General features: G+C 55.4%; 1 protein-coding gene across 1 annotated transcript; it reads right to left on the reverse strand.

The window, feature by feature from the left end:
* Positions 1-11,363: 11,363 nt before the first annotated feature.
* CkaCkLH20_00880 (histidine acid phosphatase) lies at positions 11,364-16,732 on the reverse strand (the record flags this gene model as incomplete). The annotated part of the gene is made up of 5 exons (XM_038883600.1): positions 11,364-11,706; positions 11,785-15,174; positions 15,363-15,384; positions 15,544-15,690; positions 15,754-16,732. The coding sequence occupies 5 exons, from the start codon at positions 16,730-16,732 to the stop codon at positions 11,364-11,366; spliced, it is 4,881 nt and encodes a 1,626-aa protein (XP_038751195.1).
* Between the last annotated feature and the right edge of the window lie 16 nt (positions 16,733-16,748).

The following is a 16,748-nucleotide window of genomic DNA, read 5'->3' on the forward strand; positions in this document are numbered from 1 at the left end:
TGTTTCTGTTGGCCCTCACCACTAAATAATCTGCCCCCCCCCCCCCCCCTTTTCAGCCTTTCAGCCCTCTTATTCAACGAACCTCAAATAGTCCCTCGAAGTCCGTCCGACGACGCCCTGACCGGTTCTTTCAAGCCCGTGCCTCCGTCCAACGATCTCCCTCGTCCCGGTTCCTCAAGAAGGGCCGAGGCCGCCGGGGCGAGTTGCACACCGCCGGACACCTCTCAACGACGATACCGGCGCCGGGCGGGATAAGGAGTAACACCGAGCTTCGTCGACGACAAATCAGTTGAACCTGAGTAGTCAGACGATGTCGCGCTTGGTTTGTTTGGTCCTTTGCGTTGTTTCATTATGTACCGATGTCCCGTCAAGACCCACGAGGTCACAGATGCTGGACCAACCGGACGCCGTACCGTGCTGCCCTCGTAACCGCGGATCCAATGTGAGGCGTAAGGAGGATGATTATGATGCCAATGCCCTCTCCCAAGAAAAAGGGGTGCAAAGTGACAAATGACCTGGGGCGCGTGTGCGCAACGTGATGAGCGGGATCAAGACTGCAACGAGGGAGAGGAAAAAGAAAGCTCAAATTGACAGGTAACCGCCCTTCCAGTCCATCAGCCTTGCGTGCTGTTGTGACCTGATCTAAAGCCCGATTTTTTCTTCTGTTTGCCATGCTCCATGAAACCGTTCCCTGTAAACCCAAAGTCTATTGTTAGAGAAAGAAACCACTTCCACCTTCGCTCCTCCATCGTCATTGCCGCCCACCCTGGCCCTGCCAAACTCCTGACGAACTTTTTGATAAGCAGGGAAGAACACCACGCGCCAAATGAGAAAGAAAAAGGGGTATTGTGGTTACGCGGCCGAAAAGCATAACTCCGTTTCGCAAATAAAAGTAGCTCGCCGTCGAGTGAGGGTGAGGGTGAGGGTGCTGGTGCTGGCTGCGGCCAGAAGACCGAGTTGTAGTATAGACCGTGTCGCGTCCATGTCGATCTATGCCTGTCGGTTCTAGGCTTCGGCGCCGTCATATCGGGGAAGGTAGTGTGCGAAGCCCGTCGAGAGGCGGTCCAGTCGGGATCACAAATCGAGGGTATCATGGCACAGGGGCGTGGCGTTGACAGACGGTCCCTGTGGGCGGGATGTGCTCCCCGCCGGGGGCCTGTGCCTGCATCCAGCTGCAAAGGTGCCTGAGCCAGAGGGTCCCACGTGCGCCATGCAGCACCGAAATTTGGCACTGGTGCGCTAGACCACGCCAGGATAGAATACCCTGAATGGTGCCAGGGGACGGTCAAGGGCGGCAGGGGTGGCGGAGGTCGTCGGACGTCCAGGTCTACGGGAGCTTCCAGACGGTCCGGGGAGGGTTGCAAACGGCGACGTCGAAAAAAAGTCAAAAATCGAAAGAGGAAAGAGTTACATCGTTTGAGAGTGAGTCGGCGGACGCCCTGTCGTGAAGGGGGAGAAACTTGAAAGGAGTAGCCGGCATCGTCCGATCCAGGCGGTCCTGTCATCGGTTGCCATTGATTGGTATCGATCGCCGTCCAGGGCGATTGTTGCATGCACGATGCCTTGCCCTTTTTGAGGGCACGGCATCGTCGTCATCAGAAATGAGTTGTCGTAACGAGGTTGCTAGACTGTGTTAGCAGGTCACATCCAGCCAAGACGATGAAACAAGGTCTACTCTGCCGCGGCTGTCCGTTTGTATGCCAACGGCTCGACTTCGGCCTCGGAAAATAAGGACAACGAGGACGGACAGGGTGGTATCGGGAAAGCAGAGGGGGAGGAGGTAACGGCAGTGTAAGTTTTTGTGTGAAGTAGCTAGCCAGCCAGCCACAGGCACTTTGAGGTCTTCGAGTGATACGATTGCGATGGGGATCGGGTAGGGAGAGACTTGTCTCTGGAGCTTGGTGATGGGAGGGAGTGTGCGTCATGAGGAGCAGGTAAAATCTAGCCCATCTGAGACGTAGGGAATCTGTCGAGAGGGTGCAAGTAATTCAACATACCTCGAATGCATCCAATGCAAAACCCCCACGTCGCCATCGTGCATCTGCATCTGCCCCTCACGGTGAGCGCTGTCGATGTTGGTGTGTGGTTTGGGGCTCGGTTCGGTGGCGGCGCCGGCAGTCGATGCACTGGCGTTGTGTAGGCGCATCTTCAAGCGCTCTGAGTACAAGGCCGACAGGTGTGAATCTTGCAGTAGCGACACTCGAAGATACACCAATGCGGACCCGAGTGACACAGGTTGCAAGTCCATTGGATCAGGTTGCTGTCGGACTTGATCATCTTGAAAGAGTGAGCGCAAGCGCTAGCGACGGCCATGTTGAAATCGGGGGAGTTGACAACGCTCGGTGAGGTGGTGTAAGGTGGTACAGAGGCGGATGAGTTGATGTGAGGTGCAGTGAGTGCTTGGCTTGAGGTGGTGGGTGATCGTGTGTTTCTGGACGTGCGTCAAGCTGCCGATGCCCTGTGCGGGTTGATCTGGGTGTCCTGTGCAGTCGGTGGTGTTGGTGTTGGGCGTGGCGTTTGTTTGGGGAACCCAAGCTGTCTGTAGCTGTTGGAAAAGGCGCTGAAGTTGCAATGGCTTTGGTGCAGTGTAAGGTAGCAGAAGAAATGCTGTGTGTCCCGAAGGAGGGATTCTTGTGTATTCTGGAAAACGAGTCAGCCATGGCCTGAAATCTCCTGATATAGGTGGTCCGCTCATATACGTCGAGCTTTCTTGACCCAGCAGGCCCAACTTACCGAGGTCGAAAGGAAGTCGAAGCACGACGCCGGAGTCTGGGCAATGGCCGATTTAGTGAGATGGCTTATTGGAGGCTTGCAGAGACGATGAGAGTGAAAGGAGGGGGAAAATTGGCCCAAAATGGGTGTGGAAGTCAAGGTTCTTTGTAGGAAGGTGACGAAGACGAGGGCGAGGACGAGGGTTTGGGGTGTGAAGGCGGGATCGAAAACTTAAACCCAGATGGGGACGCAAGGTAGGTAGAGGCAAAGGTAGGTAGAGGTAGGTGCCGGTCAAGGTCAAGGTCCAGGTACCTCCCTTCCCGCCCACTTCACCTTCAGAAAATAAAAATAAAAACCTTAAACCTAACAGGCAAGGTATCATCAGGAAGGTAAGGCAGGAAGGAGGTCAAGTCAAGGAAAGGAAGGAAAGGGCAAGTTGCATTTAGTCTGAAGGCAGGAAGGTGCGGTACGTGAGGTGAGGTGTGCAAGGAAGGAACGAACAAGGAGAGCCCAGATACGGCAAGGGAAGGGAAGGGAACAGAAGACAGGGAAGGGAAGGAAGGAGTTGGCTTCTTTCTGCTGCCGTGGGCAGAGAGAGAGAGAGAGAGCAAGAACCTACCTACCTTACTTGAGTACCTCAGAAATATCCTCCGGTGGTGTGGTGAGATGGAAATCCAACTCTTTCTTTCTTACAAGATACAACGCCTACGAGTGCGAAGTATGATGATGTTGCAGCAAAGGGTCGTTTTTTTCTTCTTCCAAGCAACCCAAATGCGAGATGCTGCAGGGTAGACAAGTGCAGGAAGCAGCAGTCGTGTCGTGGATGCGGATGCTGGTGCGGATGCGGTGTGACAATCGAACCAACCACGACTTCAACAGAAGAACAATGATGGAGGTTCCGTAAAATGAGCTGAGGCAGAATGAGGTGTAATGACGATGCAGCAGACGATGCAGACGAGAGAGAGAGAGAGAGGTATCAAAGACACTGGGCACGATGCAACTCGGACAACGTCCGTTTCTTCAGCTGGTCCTGAAGCACCTTTTTATGGTTGACGAGAACAGACCTCCCATCATCTCGTCTGATTGTATCAACACGCATCAATCGATGCCCTGGGCTTTTCTGACGACAGAGTTGTCATGGTCCTGCTGTTTGTCTTCCCAACCCGTTCAGATCCACAGCGGGAACGACTGCCGGCCTTGTGTTGTCGTCGATTGCCAGTCTTGTCGTTAGGGCTGCAAGCCGTCTCGTCTCGTCTCGTTCGCTGTGACTTCTGACGGCATGGCATGTCAGGCGCCCGCTTGGGATGATGGGATGTCAACAGTCAAGTCGCTCGCTCCGCTGAACCGCTCCTCGTCCGTTTTCCGAAATAGAGCCTGATCATGGCAGAAAAGATAATCCTACCTTTTGCCGCCGACGGCTAAGACGTGGTTCAAAGCAGCCGTGAGGCAATCGGCAGCAAGTCGTACAACTGTCCGAGGTACTAAAGTAAGGTACTCGTAGACGCTAATCGCAACGACGTGAGCAACCCAACGCTTGGATCGAGACTTGACCATATCTTTTTTTCATCCAACAACGCGCCGCCATGCCGATGTGTACCTGCCACCCGACCCAACGAACCCGTCTTCTCGGCCCTTCCAATTCACTTCTTCCGTTCGCCTCAACATCCGTGGCCCGGCAGAAGTCTCCTGAGAAGTGACCACCGCTGCCATTGCGGCCTCATCCATATTTCATCAGACACGTCTCGAGCCTGGTCAACCTACCCGTTCCCGCACCATACCAAACTGTAATCCGTGGGCGGCGGTGTTCGCTGGTGGCCACTCCGCTGTCTTACTTTGCACCCTAGCTAAGGTCTTGAACCGTAATGACGAAGATTGCTCACGATGCCTGCTAGTCTTCGACGGCCGAATGCCGACGCCCCTCCCATGCTATGCCATGCCATGCCGTGTTACGGCCCACAACTCACGGCCCACGCGGCGCGGCGGCAAGGGGCCTGTAGAAAAACCGACTGATAGGGCGGGCCCATCAGCCTCCGTGCTCTCCCAGAGGCCAGAGGTCAGAGCCCAGAGACTGTATCATATTTTATCTTTGGACCTTTCGTCTTGTAAGTACGGAGTGCCGCCCGTCTTGTTTTCTGAAGCCTTCCCACGGTCCAGGTCGTCGGAGGCTTCTCTGCAAGTAGTAATTGATCTGGCGTCTCCTCTCGACCGGCCTTGATATTCGATGTGGATCTACATCTGAGCCGCCTTCAAATCTTCAAGGCTCCATGAAGCTCGGTTACCGTCACGCCGTATTTGGGTGTTGAGAACTGTCAGCTTGCATCTAGGGACACGACTGTCTGACTTAACGTCGTAAGGCCCTGCAATGGCACCTTGATTCTTCGCTGTCCCGGAACTCAACCCGGCAGGCTACAATTGTCCACTTTTGGTCAGGTGGACGGACCTTGACCCGATTGTTTCTGTTTGGCTGCTTGACCAGAAGCTGCTCCGGTCGCAGGGTGGCGGCGCGGGCCAGACTTCTGACATGTAATGATCAGAATGGCCTAATGGCAGTGCCACTGAGCTGAAGCAGTAAACGGGCCCCAAAGAGCCCAACATGTGCAGTATCCGTACGCAGCGCTTATCAGGCCGCCCCGAACATGCGCGGGGAGTGACAAGTTCACAGAGTCCGACGCTCCCCTGAATAAACTCTCGAAAGAACCTGATGTGGCATCTGCCTAGCTGTCAGTGTAACGATGTAGCTTTCCGACGACGAGTCTGGTTTGGTGTGATGCGGCTCATGATGCAACATTGGTAGGCTGCATGGGCAGAACATCTCCAGTCTCGGTCAACGGCTACAGCCTCTTCATGATCTGACCTTCTTCTTCGCCATATCTCGACATGCAGCTAGAAAGCTCAAGACAGGGTTAATGACAAGAAACCCTGTGCGGGGAGCACCCCGGAGAGGCCCAGGAACGGGCGCCGTGCAAGCGAGACGGTGTCATGTATCCGTGCTGGGGTCGCGGTTGCTTTCTATATTTTGGCAAACCGAGCCGGCGCATGAACGCCTGGGTAACCGGCGAATACTGGTCGTCACCCCAAGCGACCTTGATATTTTCCAGAAGCTCATCGTTGTCAAACGAGAACTTTGCTTCCCAGCGTGCGTATCATGAGGTGGTACTTAATATCCTCAAGTTAAGGGCATGGAATGAAGTCGTGAGCAAGGCCGTTGAGTCTTGACCGTATTGAGGCAGAGCTGCAGGCACTTAGCACAGAATACTGGGCCGTCCGTCCATTGCGTGGCAGATCTCTTTTTTCTTTCTGCCCTCCGTTCCACCCTCGCTTGTCGACCCAAACCAGATTGCGTGCATGCGCTTCTCGGAAGGCACATAGTACCCTAGGCGGGGAAAGGGAATTTCGTCTCCCATTGGAGGATGGCTGCCTTGGAGCAATACGTTCCTGTTGTTTGAGGCGACGGTTTGATAGCACCATTGCGGCGGCTGCTGAAATGTGACGGTGCAGTAGCCGATGGCCGGCAGGTTGTTCGTTGTGGACCACGGCACGGTTTGCTTGTCGATGCGCGCGAATTCAAACACGCAGCGAAAGCATGGGGAAGATACTGTCGGGCGAACGCTGTTGGCGGACAAGGGTTATGCCACATTTGGTTGGACGCGCAGGCAAAGCGACACTCGGTAGACAGGGAGTCCAAAAACCGACGACACGGACATGGCCTCCGCTGTGAAACCCGAGCAAGCCACGAGAAGCCTGGAGAACTTGGTTGTTGAAGTCTCGTCAACTTTCTTCCCAGCGGGTATCTGCCACTTTGCGTCTGCTATCCGTACTTATGATCAAGGCGAGAGGCTCCAGGACGATACTTTGCAGAAGCAGGCATTCCTGGTTGAAACAGCTGTCATGGCTCGCAGGAGCTCCATTCGGCACTGGCACAAACAAATAGGTTGTCGTTCCGAGTTGGCGAACCGGGGCCGGGGCAGCCGTTTGACGGCAGGGTGAGCAGGCCTGGTCCATGTCGAAATCAGTTCACCAGGTCCCACTTGGAGCTTCTGGAAATGAACATGGAAGGAAGCCGGTGTAGGTGCAGCATGAGTGCTGGAAAAAAGAACCTCGGGCGGTATGATTGCTGGCCATTTTGCCACTTCTGAGTCGAATTGTTCGATAAATCACCAGGCACCGGTCTAGTGCTTGTTGTCTCCTTTTGGCCCCCATGGGACAAGATGATGGCAAATACGTGGCTGGAGGCTAGATGGCTTGCGTCGGATAGCGAAGCGAGTGGGAAATGGTCGAGCTCCGGTTGAGATGCAGCGTGGGGATCGAGGGGCACAAAGAGTGTGCTTGGCGAGACCAGTTGCGATGCCGTTGATGCGAGTTGAATTGAGGCGGCCCTTGTCGTGGATGGAGGGTTGCCGGGATTTGCTGCAAGCAGTAAGAGACAGCCGTGGTTAGCTCTGCTTACCTTAGAGTGAGGTAAAGCTGCAAATGGCGCCGCGACTCCGCCAGATCCACGCCTTGCTGCACGGCGCCTGCCTAGGTAAACTCTTCAACGTCAAGTCACGTCAGACATGACATTGAGGTGACACAGTGACATGAACCCGCATTGTGCCTCATGGTTACTGGGAGAAGGTTAGCACCAGGTGACTTGATATTCGTGAAGGGTGCAAGCCCAAGTTGGGCCAAACCTGCACGCAGCTCTCCTGGGAAGATTGCCGTGAGGCACCTGTGCTGCGGGAATGAGGGAGCACGAAGTCTTGTTGTTGCTGATCTCGAGATTGTGTGCCTCATTTCCCTTGTTTCCTCGTAAGCTCGGTCAGGGAAAGACGGGGCTGTCGATTGCCAATTTACATCGGTAGACGGTCACATCTGGACAGGTGTGAAAAGTGCAGGGTTGAGTTGTAGGTAGTTGGAGTGACGAGAAGGAGTGGGATGGAGGGTGATACAAGGCGGACCTGACGAACCTGCCCAACTCGATGACCAATGAGATAATCTCTGCGACGGCAACTGCCAAACAATGACAAGACAACTGGAGCTTCAGGTAACTTCCTTCGATGTCATTTGCAAAATTGGTAACCACAAGTACAGCCCAATTAATTAGGTACCTACCTACCTCCTCTTACCTAAGGTAGGTAGGTGCCTCACAACAAAAAAGAAAATGAAAATAGCAACAGCAAGAGCGACCCCGGACGGGAATGTCTCCTTCGTCTCATGTCAGAGGTAGAGGCAGGCGCCGCCCGGCCTCAACCGACCCGGGCTCGCGCCTGCCCCATCCGCGTCCGCATCCGCTGCGTCAACTTAAGCAGCTTCGTCTGAATCAGGCAAGTGCCTCACCTGCTCCTGCCTCCTCATTGCCTCACTTGCATGCATCTCCGGACACATCTGGACAGAATCTCTACATAGTACGGATGCAGAGTTACACCTATCGAATGGCAATACTACTTCCTCGTTTTCCCCGGATCTTGGTTTATCTCTCTCGCTTATAATCACATGACCGCCATGTCACGCTCCCAAGCGTCGGCCTGCCACAGGTCGAGGCCGCACAACGTCCAAGTCGAGACTGCTTTTGCAGCGAAACTGGCAGTCACAGTTTGCAGTTCCGTCGGGTTACATTCAAAGCTGCAGCTGCAGCTGACTTGGGCCAACCGAATCTGCCGCCTCATCGATATACCTGAACTACCCGTCTCTGGCATCCGACAACCTTCCATTTCTTCCACATGACACTGGATACACCTCGTCTTGTCGTCAACCGTCTCTATTCAGGTGTATTACACTTCCCCGTTATCGACACCGCAGACACCATCAAACGTGAAAGTAAGCTTCTGACACCCTCTCAGCGATGACATTCCCTGACTTAACAGAGACAGGACGGGCAAGAGACAACCTTCCAACCATGGATGACCACATAATTCAGTGTTGCAGCTTACGCACATCATTATGATCGCACATGGTCCAATCTCCAAACGTCAGCACTGAAAATCCTCGAGACCCTTGATCACACATCACCCGAGAACCACCAATTTATGGGCCAAGAAGCTACTTCCAACGACTCGAACCCTTCTCATTTTGCCGGCAGGGTGCTGCCTTCTGTCCCGTCCGTCTCAGATCTTCTTTCGGCTCCCACGCCCCGACTTGCCTACCCGCCGTTCCAGCTTGAGCTTGCTCATTTTTGCCAGGTCCTCATACCGAAACTGACCGGCCTCATACTTCATTGGTCGACTACGTCACAACCTGCTTCTAGCTCCGGGTCAACCGCAACTCAATTCATGATTGAATCCATTGACTTGCAGGTGTCAAAGACGCGCCTCCTGAGACTGGCAGTTCTGGCCCCTGCCTCCGCTCGGCCACTTCAACAACATCACGAGAGGGAAAGCAGCCGCCATCTCGTCAAAAATGGCATTGCCCGTCTATCGCTCCGGTCCATCACCTCCACAAAACGTTCCTGGTCCCGTACCCTTGAACTTTCTCCTGCCCTGTCCACATGGACATGGATCGTCAACTATCATTTGCTGCGGTGCGGTACGATGCGGTGCTCCCTCCCTCCCTTCCTCCCGACCACCGCGAACATGGGGTTCAGACCATGGTTCGATGACGACTCGGCAGGTGCCACACTCGGTGAAGTTGGGATGATTGCCTTCACACCATCTTCACCAAGCGAGAGCAGTGCCGGCCAAATGCCACTGAGCCCTGCTGCGCTACAACCGACTAGCCAACCAGCTGTCCTCGAATCTCTACATGATGTGACTTGCTGGCCGGGGTGCAGACGCAACTTCGCCGTTGCACACTGGCCCAAAATCTGCATCTCGCTACAATGAGCGGCGATCCGCCGCAATCGAAAACATCAAATCAAACTTATGGTTGTTGCCGGCGAGAAATATTCTTTCGCAACCCTCCCGGTGCCGAGCACGATGGCCATTTGCTGTTGCCAGACCACACTGCGTGGACAAATTGTACGCGCCATCAGATACAACAAAGGATTTCACTTACACCCACACACAATCTCTGCAATTATCCGGCCAATCTGCCCAGAAGCGGCTGGTCATCTCATCTGGCTTGGTCGGTGAAGAGTCCCGCCCTCCGCCGGAGGTGGGGATTTGCCCACCTCCCAAAACCCCCGGCGAGCAAACTCGCTCGCCAGTCGACGTTGCGTACCGATAAACTCCACCACTAGCCATGCTAATCAACGACAAGCATTCTCCAGACCACGCCACATTCTACCTGGTGAGTATTCTCGAATCAAGGCATGAATACCCGCTAACACGAGAACTTACCGAGGTACTCACCTCGCCCCCGAAGCAATGCCAACCGAAACCACAAGATTCTGCTCCGTATGTCCGGGGCTTTGATATCCCGCCGCCACAGGTCTACATCACTGGTTGCTGCTGGTGGTAAACTTCATTCAAGTGCACCGAACAATGACGCAGCCATGGACGTTTGAGCAACGTTCTTATGGAGTCATATCCGCCAGAAAGACAACATGAACCCAGGCGTATGCGAGTCGTCCTTTGACAGCCACCAGAAACAGCTGCATCGCCCCCGAGTAAGACCTCTCTTGGCTGCAGAGCCGCTGTCAACCAGCAAGCAAAAAGTCAATATTCTTCACTCTGCGAGCTTCGAGAAGCCGGATGAAACCAGGCCGACCATGAATCCGAGACCCCTTCCGGGTCCATGTTGGCGGATCCGAAGCCTCCCCCTGCAAATGGCAGTGCCGCAACTAGGGTCACAGCATCGACTGTATCATTCAAGGGCTCCAGAAGACAAAGCGCATCCGAGGATTTCCTCTAAAGTCTCTTGGAGGAGTCGACGGAGAAAGACGTTCTCGTGCAATGCTTCCTGATCCACCGAGACGCCCCCGGCAATTTGAAGTTGCGGGGATCCGTACCATTCATGGCCTCAGAGGTCAAAGCCCCTGTCGAGCGCCTTCGACATCCCCATCGCCTGATCGCCGGATATTTTTGGTATTACGAAGATTCAAGGGGATGAAAATCGTCTGAAGTTCTGCCCGCCTTTGTCAACTGCCGCCAGTCCGTAATCTGTGCCAGGAAAGTCGGCATCTGTCAAAGCGGGCAATTCATCATGCGCTGTAAGCGTCTTTCCGTATCAGTATCGTCTTTGAAACCCTGCCGCTGCTTGGCCGGATCGGATGTCGGCGAGCAAAAGTCGATCCCTATTCGGAGTACTCGCTTTTCTTCCCGGCCTTTGACCCAAACCGAAGCAATTCGTCCCTGGACGCCCCGCCGGAGATCACGAGCCGACGACGGTGAAGAATGTCAAAGTGGCCAGCCCGCCTCAACGCGACTCCCCTGCGCCACGTCACCTCGAGAGCTCATCTCGACCAAACTCCGGGCAGTGTGGGACAGAGAATTGCGGTGTGCAATGCGCGATATGCGATATACGACCCTGGCCCCTCGCCCGTTCGTTGATACCATGGATGGCTTTCTTCCGGTCGACTAACGGTGGACGGCTCGGCGCGTTACATTCTACCTACGGTGACACTTCACATCGGAAAGACTGATGACGTTGCACCTCTAACTCAATTCGCCTTTGCATGCTGCCCTTCCAATCAAATCAGGGAGGAAGGGATCGAGTGGTATTCAAAAAAACGGGTTATTGGTATTATGCTCCTCACAGATCTACCTCTGCCGTGTGTATCCTGTTGATGTACTCTGTCACGAAGAAGCTGCGGGTTCTTCTTCCGACTTGACAGCCTCCTCTTGCGTGATCACCTCACTGACCTCCTCGGCAACCGTCACGGCATCCGGACCGTCGACCTTTGTTCCGGGGCTCACCGGTTCCTCCTCCCTCTTCAGATTCGCGGTAAGTAGCTCCCCGACCGCAACGAGCTCGTCATCAGGCGGCGTAGCGTCTGGCTTATCCTCGGCGTCCGCGGCCTTCGATTTGTGCAATGACTTCATCACGAGCCCCTCGGTATCACTATCCCGTCTCTCGTGGTCCTCGAACGAGAACAGATCTGACAGGTTGATGGCGAGGAAGGTCTTTGGCAGTTTGACTCTGTGTAGCTCGTTAGCAAAAGAAAAGGGGGGAGAGAACGTCCAATGACGGGAATCCACGGCTGGGGTGGCGACTTACTGGTTGAACTTTGCCCTCAGGGTGCGGATCACCTGCATCCAGTCGGCGTGAGGGGTCAAGCTACGTCGGGGCGCGCAGCTGATGCTGTGCTTGCTGTCGAGCTGCACGTCGAGGGGGTCGTAGACGTGGCATCCGGGACTGATGGTGATCCTGATGCTGTAGGCGAAGGCCTGCTCCTCTCCGCCCTCGGGCGTGTCGGCGGGGACCTTGATCTCGGACTCGTAGAGCTCGAAGCAGATCTGCGATAGGTAGTCGAGCTCGGGAATCGTGCTGCGCTTGATCTTCGTCTCGATGCCGCCCTCGAGAATGCAGTTGAGGAGGGTGTAGATGTGTGACTCCTTCGTGAAGTAGAAGAAGGACTTGGCGTCGTTGGACGCCTGCATCTCCTCGAGATCCTGGACGATCTCCTTGAGCAGCGGCAACGATGTCAACAAACCGATCTCCAGCTTTTCGCTGTCCGAGATTCCGTACTCCTGCGGGCAGATGAAGTCGAAGAGCACCTTGGCGAGCTGGTAGAGCTCCCTGAGCGGCTCGAAGCGGGCGTCCGTCTTGGCCTTTGTCTGGGTGGTGCCCTTGTAGAGATGGAAGTACTGCTCCGGCGCGGCCTGCTCTCCGTTGTGCAGCAGGCCGTTCAGGAACGAGCGGCGGCGGAAGATGCGCCTAACGGACGTCGAGCTCTTGCTGGCATCACTCTTCTCCGCCTTGTCGCTGGAACCCGAAAAGTCCCGCTTGTCGTCCTGGGACGACTTCCCCTCGTCCGAACCCTTTTCCGTGGCCTTTCCGTCCTTGCTCGTCTCCTTGCCGTCCTTGTCCTTGGTGCCGTACTCCTCTTCCAGCATGGCCTTGGGCGGGGTGAAGACCCATTCGAGGAACTGGCGGTTGTGCAGGGCGTCGAACTTCATCGTGTCGTAAAGCTCTGAGATCTTGCTGGGGTCGACCTTTTCGCCGTCGCAGAACTCGGCGAACAGCTTCTCCCACCGCTCCCTGAAAAGCTCCGCATCCTCTCCGCAGCACCAGCGGGTCTGGATGCTGTTGATGGCGTTGGCCTGCGCCAGGGCCGACCCCGTGGACGAGGTGCTCGTCGAGCCCGAGGACTCCCCGTTCGCGTGCTTCTCCGAGCCCGGGTTGACGATGTGGGTGTTGAGAGACGCGACGGCGCTACCGTTGTTCAACTTGGCGTAGTTGTGGTGCATCACCCGGCGATGGAAGTTCATCAGCTGGACGACGCGAGTCTGAACCTCGGCCGGCTCGGGCATCTTGTCGGGCCAGGCGAACTGAGACGGCCGCTCGTTCCCTTTGCGGAGGAGGCCCTTGAGCTTCTTCTTGACCTTGTCCATCTCGTCCTTGGCGGCATTCGAGTCGTCGAGGAGATCCTTGCGAATCGTGATGAAGTCCTCGGGGAGGTCTTTGCGATCCAGGAAAGCAGACGCCCAGATCTGCGCGCTAGTTGTGACGCGACGCTCGGAGCTGCTGAACACGTGGACCTCATCGAGTACATCGCGGTTAAGCAGGTTGAAGTCGTTGCGCATGTTCTCGCCCAACTCTTGGGCTTGGTACCGGGCTGAGTGAGTCGGCTCACCACCCCATTTCACAATGAGTTGAAGCTTATCCAGGACCAGACTCTCCTCTGCGGCTGTAATACGAGACATGGTAACGCCAGACAGTGAATCGTGTCTCTTGGGCGGTTTGCGAGAGGGAGATGAGTTATCCGTCTTGGAAGCGTCATCCTGCGACTTCTCGGCAAAGTCCGTTGCCACGCCTTCCTTCAACACCTGGGAGAGCTCGTCGCCTGAGGAAACAGCGTTCTCCTCTGTCTTCTTCTTTCGGAACATGGGCTTGATCTGCACCTTGGTACCAGCCCATCCACCCTTCTTGACGAGGACGTTGCGAAGAGACTTGAGCTTTTGGCGATCCTCGACCCCAGCCTTCAACGCAACATCGACAGCTTGCAGCACACTAGCCAAGGCAGCCTCGCCAATAAGAAGAACCTCCTCCTGGTGACCCTTGAGTAGTTCGATGAACGGCGCGGTGTGGAACGTGAATTTGTACTTTTGCTTGGGAGTACGATCGGCGTGTCGGATGACGGAAACGATACCCTTCAGCTTCCAAGAGTGCTTCGGCGGTGGCGGTGCTGGAGCCTCCTCGGGCGGTGCGGGAACCTCGCCCTGAAGAGACGGTGTCGCAGAGGGGGTTGCAGATGCTGTCGTCGATGGAACACTTGCTACGGCTGGATCCATCAGCGGAGGAGGAGGCGGGAGTGTCGGGCTGGTGCAAGAGCTTGTGACCGCGGATGTCAGCCCGCTCTCGGATTTCTGAGGAGGTGCGCTCGTAGGTATCGGTTTGGGCTCCGTCGGTTGCTTCTCGGAGGCAGCTGACACGCTGCCAAATGACTTGTTCTGAGTTGGGGGCGCGGAGGTGGGCTGGGTGTCCTTCTCCTTGCCTCGGGCTGCCAACGGGTCTACTACATCTGAAGGAGCTGGAGATGGTGCTGGGGAGGTAACACCGCCTCGTCTCAACCTCTCCTTGACGAAGACCTCCTTCAAAATGTTGGCGCAGTGGTCGTAGTAATCATCATTGTCCTTGACGAAACTCCAACCATTGACGTCAATCACGTAGCTCTTTCCACCAGCCCGCAGGAAGTCAAATCCACAGACCCTTTGGCCGAAGGAAGTCGAGATCTTGCTTGCAATTTCCTTCTCCTCGGCGTTGAGACCCGTCACATATCGCAGTTCCTTGCCGTGAGTGTTACGCCTCACAACGCCATCAACGACTGGCGATTTTCTTGTCTCCGCATGACAGTAATTCGGTCCGACGGTGTAAGCCTTGACATCCTCGGCGTTGTCAACACGCATAAACGCTTCGTAGATGTAACTGTTCTCCGGCTCGAGAATAGCGCGGGGAATGTTCAATTCCGGATCGTACTCGGAACTCTTGTTGCCGATTTTGCGGAACAGTCTGCGGGCGCCGCCTCCCGTTGACTTGGGGAAGTAAATGATGATGTTATGGTCCTCACCGCTGACGGGTTTTTCGACGAACGGTTTCTTGAGAAGGGCGCCATCTACGCTGAGAATATCACCGTCATCAAGCAACTCAACCTTTCGAGGCAAGCGGTTGTAGCCCAATTCCTCGGGGTCTAGTGTGATGCCAGTAACATCTTTGATGTGCTTGGCCGTGTCCGGGGTCAGGATGTCTGGTCCACCGTCACGATTGACCTCGATACGCTTCGGAGTCGGCACGTTTATACGGTCCAGAATGTTCAAGCAAAGACGACGATCCCAGAGGATCTTTTGCATAGGCACATCATTGACGCAGAATGGTTTGCGCGTCTTGACATACGCGATGGCTTTGTCCAATGGGAAGCCATCGGAGTAGAACGAGATCAAATAATCGCTACAATCGTCAGTATGGCCAAGAACTTGAAGACAAAAGAGAGGAGTGTTGGTGGCAGGTCAGCCGAGCTTTTGTATGTCGGCTGTTGGTGGATGAATCGACCCAACTATGCTGTCGTCTGGAACCGAGCTATGCTGTTTCCGCTCACCGAGCCTCGACGCAGGTCAAAAAGAATGAATATGACTTACCAGATTGGCCAATTCTCAACCTCTGCAATATCGAAAAGTCAGCAACGTTGTTCTCAACCCTTTTTTTTTTTCACCCTCCTCGTTTTCATTCAATTGGTTTGTCCTTCGTTCGGCATCGTGCGTCTCGTTGGGCTCCCCACATATTTCCTCTCTTTACTTCGTTTTTCTGAGAATGGCTTACCTTCGTCCAAGATGACCTTGTCACCAAACACAACCACATCGAACTCGCGGTTGGCAATGAGGCGGTTGAGAATATTTCTACTGGGCTTGCTTCGAGCCTTGACGTCCAACGCGCAGACTCCAATAACACCCCAAGGCGCTGGCTTGACTGCAGGCGCATTAGAGTTTGTCGGAACACGTTGACGTGGCGCGCTTGTATCTCTTGACTGACCCTCTTCTTTCTCCTTGCCGCCGTGGTAGGGTCCCCGATCGCTGCTGGGGCTGTGGCTACTAGCACCGGTACTTCCACTGAATCTGCGCTTGTTTCTGCTACGGGATCGGGTGGGCTGCGGACGATGGTGATGGTCGCGGTGAGGACGCTTGATCAGATCGTGTTGGTTGTGGTTGTGGTTGTCGCGCGGAGTGAGGTGATGGGTGCCGGCAGCAGCGGTGCTGCCATTCTGTGCGGTGGACGAGGTGGTGACGGTCACGTTTGAGACCTCGGCGCCTGGCTGGGAGGCGTTCGTGACGGGCTTCCCGGACGACATGATTCCGGAAACCGAACGAGCAGGACCGCCGTCAGAACCGTTCGTGGAGGCTGCCGAAGATTGGGCGGCGGCGGGTGCCGAAGATGGAATAACGCCGCGAGCTGAGGCAAGCGAGTAGACGGAAAAAACGCTCGAGACTGAGTTGCGCTTCAGCTCCGAGTCGGACGAGAAAGAATTGCGGGTTGTCAGGGCGGGCTCGGGGAGGGGGCGAAATGGGGCGGTGGGATCTCGCTCGTTGCCGGGCCCAGACATGAGGCGTGGGGTATCGATTTCGTCGACGTCGGCGAATTGTAGGGCGGAGTCGCTCCAGGCCTCGAGCGAATTGTTGGATTCGCGACGGCTACGACAGAGGGAGCTTCGAGGACTCTTCAAGGGCACGGAAGGCGGCGGGGGCATAGAGAGGCTGGCGATGGCGGAGTGGGCGTCGCTTGTTCCCGGCTCAGCATGTCGGCTCTTCCTGCTGGCGGAAGACGAGAGATTGAGCGAGTGGGAGACGGAGCGGCCAGGCCTCGATCGCGGAGGATTGTCGATATTGGTAGGTGCCGAGGTATTGCTCACGGAGGCATGGGATGGTGAGAGAGGAGAAGGATTGAGAGGGGAAGGAGGAGCAGCGAACGAGCGAGCGCTATCTACAGATCGCCTGGTGTTAAAATTTCGGTCCATGATTCCCAGATGCAAT

This window comes from Colletotrichum karsti (assembly GCF_011947395.1).
Source record: "Colletotrichum karsti strain CkLH20 chromosome Unknown Scaffold2, whole genome shotgun sequence".
In the NCBI taxonomy this organism is placed as follows: domain Eukaryota; kingdom Fungi; phylum Ascomycota; class Sordariomycetes; order Glomerellales; family Glomerellaceae; genus Colletotrichum; species Colletotrichum karsti.